Source organism: Austrofundulus limnaeus, unplaced genomic scaffold (assembly GCF_001266775.1).
Source record: "Austrofundulus limnaeus strain Quisiro unplaced genomic scaffold, Austrofundulus_limnaeus-1.0 Scaffold513, whole genome shotgun sequence".
NCBI lineage: Eukaryota > Metazoa > Chordata > Actinopteri > Cyprinodontiformes > Rivulidae > Austrofundulus > Austrofundulus limnaeus.
Window position 1 is genome coordinate 394561 of NW_013952915.1, and position 8004 is coordinate 402564.

The window sequence follows — 8004 nt, forward strand, 5'->3', positions numbered from 1 at the left end:
GTGTGTGTGTGTGTGTGTGTGTGTGTGTGTGTGTGTGTGTGTGTGTACCGATGCAGGCGGTCTGATGCTGGGTGAAGCCAGGGGGACACTTGCAGGAGAACCCACCGATGGTGTTCACACACAGGAACTGACAGTTGTGCTGTTTGGTGGAACATTCATCCAGATCTAAAAACAACAAGTTTTACAACATTTACATCCACTGATAAGGTTTGTGTGTCTGGAAGCTGCTTCCTGTCAGTTAAACTCCTGCCAACAGCTGCTGACCTACAGATGAACTGGAACAGAACCAGAACCAGACTCACAGAGGGGTCCTGCAGAGGGGAACTAAGGCTACAGTAAATACAGATAAAGAGGCTCTCAGAGCACATTTTAGTGTTTCACAAACAAGTTTTTACTAACACACATGGGCTGATGCACCCTGCTAACAGCTAACACACAGCTAACACTGCAGCTAACAGCTAGCACACAGCTAACACTGCAGCTAACAGCTAGCACACAACTAACACTGCAGCTAACAGCTATCACACAGCTAACACTGCAGCTAACAGCTAACACACAGCTAACACTGCAGCTAACAGCTAGCACACAGCTAACACACAGCTAACACCTAGCACACAGCTAACACTGCAGCTAACAGCTAGCACACAGCTAACACTGCAGCTAACAGCTATCACACAGCTAACACACAGCTAACAGCTATCACACAGCTAACACTGCAGCTAACAGCTATCACACAGCTAACACACAGCTAACACTGCAGCTAACAGTTAGCACACAGCTAACACCTAGCACACAGCTAACACTGCAGCTAACAGCTATCACACAGCTAACACTGCAGCTAACAGCTAGTACACAGCTAACACACAGCTAACAGCTATCATACAGCTAACACTGCAGCTAACGGCTACCACACAGCTAACACACAGCTAGCAGCTAACACACAGCTAGCAGCTAAAACACAGCTAACACACAGCTAACAGCTAACACACAGACAACAGCTAAGAGCTAACGCTGCAGCAGCTCTATGCTCTGATGTCTCATGTGTTTCTGACCTCTGCAGCTCTTCCCGTCCTCCTGCAGGATGTACCCTCTGGGGCAGGAGCACAGGTAGCCTCCCTCTGTGTTCTTACAGATGAAGTTACAGGGTTTAGGAGCCTGGATGCACTCGTCCACATCTGAGGGACAGAACGAGTCAAACACAGGAACAGTTTGGATCCTGTAGGACAGTTACAAAGACGGACAGAGACACAGTTCCAGCAGTGTTGGACAGCAGGACRAGGACAGGAGCTTACCCACACACTGAGTGGCAGTGATGTCAGTGGTGTATCCAGACTTGCAGAGGCAGTGGTAGGAGCCCAGCGAGTTGATGCACTGACCGTTCTTACAAAGGTTTCCCATCACACGACACTCATCGATGTCTGCATGGACACAGCAAAGGTTTGTCTCACATGAACAGGACTTACAGGACAGCTTGAGGAGGCTCACTTCTGGGTTCTACAGTGGAATAATCAACTGGARGTCAGAGGTTCTGTCAGCCCAACCTTATGATACAAGAAACTCAATGAGCTTTGCTCAGTTTGTGTAACAGTCACACAGACTTGTTTTTAGTTTCTACTGTCAGTGTAGAGTTGAAATGAGTCAGTTATGAGGACAGAGAGCTAAAGCTTGGTGTGGTAGTAGCTGAGAGTCATCAACACATCGTCTGAGGGCAGGCCGATGATGTCAACRTGTTTTAAACTTGTGGCTTCATGAAGTTATCTTCAGTCTGGTACCTCTGCCATCAGTGGTGTACCCGGGGCCCAGGGGGCACATCTTCTTGTAGTGGGTGGTCCCTGGCAGGGGGCAGAGCTCACAGTTGGTGCCCCAGCCTCTGCCTCCGTCACAGCAACACTCTGACTTGGTCACCAGGTTCCTGTTGCTGGACGTCATCTGACACAGCGTGGTCAGGACTTCAGTGTAGCAGAAGCCTTCGCGGTTATCTGAGGGAGACGAGACAGAAACATGAAGAGGGTCTGAGGAAGGCAGACGGTGCCACCCAGACAGGACGTGGACCTCCAGAGATAAGCTACACATCTGTATCAGTGCTGTCTGATCTGAGGTTCACATGTCTCTGAGCACACCGAGGGTCCTCACAGGAGCACACAGTGGAAACATTTAGAACAAATATAAGCTTTTCAGATTTGYCAAGCTGACTTTAGTCTTGTTTATTAAATCAAAGCAAATTAAAGTCTCAGAAAACATGTTAAAACTGAAGAAATGACCAAATAAACTCTGAACATGAATGACTAAAAGCAGCTGAACAGTAGCTAAAAGGYTGACGCACCGATACATTCAGTCTGGGTGGGGCTAGCGATGAACCCTTGGTCACACCTGCAGCGGTAACTTCCAACCGTGTTCTCACAGCGACCGTTCTTACAGACCCCTGGTTTGACTGAACACTCGTTCAGGTCTGACAGAAAAACACAAACAAGTTTTTACACAGTTTACTTCTCACATTTACATAAAAGGTTCAAAGTAAAAGCTGAATAAAGGAGTTTAAACAGGTTACAAGAGATTAGTGAGAATTTTACTAAGTCCAGATAACTTCATTATTTTAAATTTGAGTCCAAACCTTCTCCCTACAAAGAATTGTTAGGACCACAACACAACATTTTTCAATTACAAAATTAAAGTCATCTTATGAGAAAAATCATTATTAWGAGTAAAGTCATGATTTTATGAGAATTATGAGAATATGAAAATTAAATTAAAGTCATGTTATAACAAGAAAAAAAATCATGATTTTATGAGAATAAAGTCATGATTTTATGAGAATTATGAGAATATGAAAATTAAATTAAAGTCATGTTATAACAAGAAAAAAAATCATGATTTTATGAGAATAAAGTCATGATTTTATGAGAATAAAGTCATGATATCACGAGAATAAAGTCACGATATGAGAATAAAGTCATGATATGAAAATAGTCATAATTTTATAAGATTAAAGTCATGTTTTATGAGATTAAGGTCATGATATTAGAATAAAGTCCTGATTTTATGAGATTAAAGTTATGATATGAGATTAAACTCATGATTTTATGAGGTTAAAGTTATGATATGAGAAAGTCATGATTTGAGAATAAAGTCAATTTTATGAGATTAGTCATGATTTTACGAGATTAAAGTCAAGATATGAGAATAAAGTCATGATATGAGATTAAAGTCATGATATTAAGAGAATGGGCTGTTCATAGCAGATTAAAGCCAACCCAGAATGCAAAATGGAAATTATGATTTTTCCCCCTTGTGTGTGTCCCTGATACTGTGTTGTTTCACTTCACGCAGTGAGTTTGAATCCTTTTTATTATCAAATAAAYGTTTGATTAAAACATTCAAGCTTTAAGTGGTATGGCCCATAATGTCCTGCAGTTTTTAAAATGTGTCTTTTTATTTAATWTGTTGTTTTTTCAGGTGGCTGAAGACTCTGAGGACCTCTGTCTGAGGCTGTGACGTCAGCAGGAAATCTTTTCACATCAATAACGTGGTTGATGTTTGCTACATGAAGAGCTGTGGACCCCAGCAGGACCCTCCTTACCCGTGCATCCGTCTCCTCCGGGCTTTCGGGTGTATCCAGGTGAACAGATGCACATGTAGGTACCGATCAGGTTCTTGCAGGTCATCCCTCGGCCGGCGCAGTCATCGACACCGTCTTCACACTCGTTCTGGTCTGAAAGAGAAAATCTTATTACAGATTTGTTTGATCAGGATGGGAAGAGTTCACTCAACAGCCGGCTCCTCTGGACCATCAGACCCGTAGATCTGTTTGGATCTTCGCTGTAAACAGTGACGCTCCAGACGGGTTCCTCCTGTCTCACAGCGTCTCTACAAACACACTGGTTGCCATGGAACTGGACTGTTTTATGTTCCTCTCAGACAGAGAGCCCTTCAGGACCTCCGATAGTGACTTATAGAACTTTATGGATGGAGCCTGAAAGTCTGAGGAACTTTGTTTATCCTCCCTGGAAACGGACCGAGTCTGACAGAACCAGTGAGTCACTCTGCTGACGTACCTTTGCACATCCGCTTGTCCTCGCGGAGCACGTAGCCCGTAGGACATTTACACTCGTACGAGCCCACCACGTTGACGCAGCGGAAGGCGCACAGCAAAGGATTCTGGGAACACTCGTTGATGTCTGCAGAGAGAAGAACATTTCAAACAACACAACCCAAACAAACCAGGAGGGACCTTCAGTCTGACGTACCTTCACAGGTCATCATGGGTCCAGGCTCAAAGCCTTCATCACACGCACACTCAAACCCACCAATCACGTTAGTGCACGTGCCGTTCCCACAGGGATTACCGGTGTCACACTCATTTTTGTCTGCATGGCAGAGAGTTAGGATTATAATCCACCAAACAGAGAGAGAGCCAGAGACAGAGAGAGAGAACTGACCTTCACATGTGACCCCGCTGACATCCAGTTCGTACCCCAAGAGACACTCGCACCTGAAGGAGCCGTCCGTGTTGATGCACTGCCCGTTAACGCATGGGTCATTGATGCACTCATCGATATCTGAAACACAAAGTCACCACTTCCTGAAAGATCCAAAGAGATGAAAGTCCAGAGAGACCGAGGGTTTACCAACCTTTAGGATGGTCGTCTGGACCCTGCTTGTACCCCACGTTAGGACAGAGAGGATCGTACGCCTCTGGGACAAAGACAGGACAAACTGTCATCAATACCTCACAGATACCCTACAGATACCCCAAAGATACCCCACAGATACCCCACAGATACCCTACAGATACCCTACGTTAGGACAGAGGACCGTACGCCTCTGGGACAAAGACAGGACAAACTGTCATCAATGCCTCACAGATACCCAACAGATACCCCAAAGATACCCTACAGATACCCCATGAATACCCTAAGAGTACCCAGGTCCATACTCAGGAAGTACCCAGGCTCTTTGAGTGAAGCGTGGCAGGAAGTATACCCACCCTCTCCTTTGGTGGGGCAGATCTCACAGGGGCTTCCCCAGCCTTGACCTGGCATCATGGTGCAGCAGCACTCGGCCTTGGTGGTGTTCAGAGCCTTCGGAGCCAGGCAGCGCCCGTTTTCAAACTTGGTGTAGCAGTAGCTGACCCGGATATCTGACAGGAGGTATTCAGACACAGCAGACGTTCACAGCAGAAACACTTCGAACTCATCCTCCAACATGTCAGGATTTAACACATGAGCTAAACTGAAGCCAGGACTCCAGTCAGACCAGGAACAAGTCCTGACCTCATTCAGTCAGACTCAGATCAGGACTCAGACCGGTCCAGACAGGGACTGGACTGGACTGGACTGGACTGGACTGGACCGGACCAGACCAGACCACTGTAGCTCCTGCATTCGGCCTTTTGCTGCTTTTCTGGATCATTTGTGTCAACCGACCCGTTCCTCAAAAACAAAACTTTGATCCAGAAGATTCACAACGGACTCAGGTCTTTACACAGACATGCACATACAGTGGTTTGCAAAAGTATTCATACCCCTTGAACTTTTCCATATTTTGTCACATTACAACCACAAACATAAATATATTTCACTGGAATTTAATGTRAAAGACCAACACAAAGTGGTATACAATTGTGAAGTGGAAGCAAAATTTTACATGAATCAAAACATTTTTTACAAATAAAAAACTGAAAAGTGCGACGTGCAAAAGTATTCAGCCCCCTTTTCCCTGAGTGCAACCAATTGCATTCAGAAGTTGCCTGATGACTGCTAATGACTCAAAAGGGTCCACCTGTGTGTAATCTAATCTCAGTACAAATACAGCTGCTCCGTGACGGCCTCAGATGTTGGTTAAGAGAATATTGGGGAGCAAACAGCATCATGAAGTCCAAAGAACACACCAGACAGGTTAGGAATATGGTTTTGGAGAAGTTTAAAGCAGGCTTAGGTTATAAAAAGATTTCCCAAGCTTTGAACATCTCACGGAGCACTGTTCAATCCATCATCCGGAAATGGAAAGAGTATGGCACCACAGTAAACCTGCCAAGACAAGGCCGTCCACCTAAACTTACAGGCCGAACAAGGAGATCACTGATCAGAGAGGCAGCCAAGAGGCCCATGGTGACTCTGGATGAAATGCAGAGAGCCACAGCTCAGGTGGGGGAAACTGTCCACAGGACAACAATTAGTCGTGCACTACACAAATGTGGTCTTTATGGAAGAGTGGCAAGGAGAAAGCCATTGTTAAAAGAAAACCATAAGAAGTCCCGTTTGCAGTTTGCCAGAAGCCATGTTGAGGACACAGCAAACATGTGGAAGAAGGTGCTTTGGTCAGACGAGACCAAAATTGAACTTTTTGGCCACAATGCAAAAYGCTATGTGTGGCGGAGAAAGAACACTGCACATCACTCTGAAAACACCATCCCCACTGTCAAATATGGTGGTGGCAGCATCATGCTCTGGGGGTGCTTCTCTTCAGCAGGGACCGGGAAGTTGGTCAAAGTTGATGGGAAGATGGATGGAGCCAAATACAGGGCAATCTTGGAAGAAAACCTGTTGGAGTCAGCAAAAGATTTGAGACTGGGGCGGAGGTTCACCTTCCAGCAGGACAACGACCCTAAACATAAAGCCAAAGCTACAATGGAGTGGTTTAAAAAAAAGAATATTCATGTGTTAGAATGGTCCAGTCAAAGTCCAGACCTAAACCCAATTGAGAATTTGTGGCAAGATCTCAAAACTGCTGTTCACAAACGCTCTCCATCCAATCTGACTGAGCTTGAGCTGTTTTGCAAGGAGGAATGGGCAAGAATTGCAGTCACTAGATGTGCAAAGCTGGTGGAGACATACCCTAAAAGACTTGCAGCTGTAATTGCAGCAAAAGGTGGCTCCACAAAGTATTGACTCAGGGGGGCTGAATACTTTTGCACATCGCACTTTTCAGTTTTTTATTTGTAAAAAATGTTTTGATTCATGTAAAATTTTGCTTCCACTTCACAATTGTATACCACTTTGTGTTGGTCTTTCACATTAAATTCCAGTGAAATATATTTATGTTTGTGGTTGTAATGTGACAAAATATGGAAAAGTTCAAGGGGTATGAATACTTTTGCAAACCACTGTACCAGCCGAAACCACTTCAGCTGAGACAGAACAGCTGCAGTTTTGGATCATTAGATCTGTAAAATTCAGAATCATAGTAAAAAGTGCAAATTCTGTCTTTAAATTTTGAGTGTTGTTTCAGAGACATTAACCCCCCCGCCCCACCCCCACTGCTTCAGTTTTAGAGTTTTTATGTAACCGTTTGATGAGGTCAGTGTAACATTTCATCTCATTTAAAMCTCCTGTTCTGAGGTACCAGACTGAGAGAATAAAGTCTTGAATATTAATTATAATATTACTATAATCTTCCTACAGATGTAACCTGTGCTGTCAGGCAGCTGGTTTCCGTCCTCTGCTGCAGCAGGAGGAGCTCAGTGGATCAGATTTGTTTTTCCAGCACATTCCAGACTCTGAAACAGATCCAGTGACTCTAAAGACCAGGTCAGCTCTGAGTTATTCAGAACTGGTTGGACTGGTTTGAGGTGGCGCAGCGGTCAGAGCTGTCGCCTCACAGTAAGAAGGTCACAGGTTCCCCTGCAGCTCTCTCTGTGGGGAGCTGATACGACAGAAGAGAAGCAGAAATATTTCACACCAGCTGAGCCGGATGGGCGTTTGCAGAACTGCAGCTGCTGAGCTGAAGGTGGAGCCGATCAGCAGTGACTCTGAGCCTGAAAGTGCTGAGTCAGCTTTAAAGGTGGTGACAGTAAAAASCACCACAGCTTCAGAATTCAAAACAAGATTATTAGAGTTTTAGCCGCCCAGTGACTAAAAGTTAAAGCATGTAGTGTTTTAATATGTTGAGTTTATTTTCAGTGCTAGCTGTGAGGGGAGGAGTTTGATCCATGAAGCAGCTAACAGGCTAACTAACCAGGTCACACATGAAGCAGCTAACAGGCTAACTAACCAGGTCACACATGAA

The 8004-nt window shown here is 44.8% G+C and overlaps 1 protein-coding gene across 1 annotated transcript in view; it reads right to left on the bottom strand.

The window, feature by feature from the left end:
- The window catches only part of LOC106530372 (fibrillin-1), a gene marked incomplete at its 5' end in the record, with an annotated part of 60709 nt that overhangs the window by 5066 nt on the left and 47639 nt on the right, over window positions 1-8004 (bottom strand). The window contains 11 exon segments of the mRNA XM_014025971.1: window positions 49-165; window positions 1053-1175; window positions 1293-1418; window positions 1773-1979; window positions 2324-2449; window positions 3578-3709; window positions 4053-4175; window positions 4245-4364; window positions 4437-4556; window positions 4630-4692; window positions 4985-5137. Of these exon segments, the coding sequence (XP_013881425.1) occupies window positions 49-165; window positions 1053-1175; window positions 1293-1418; window positions 1773-1979; window positions 2324-2449; window positions 3578-3709; window positions 4053-4175; window positions 4245-4364; window positions 4437-4556; window positions 4630-4692; window positions 4985-5137 (1410 nt within the window).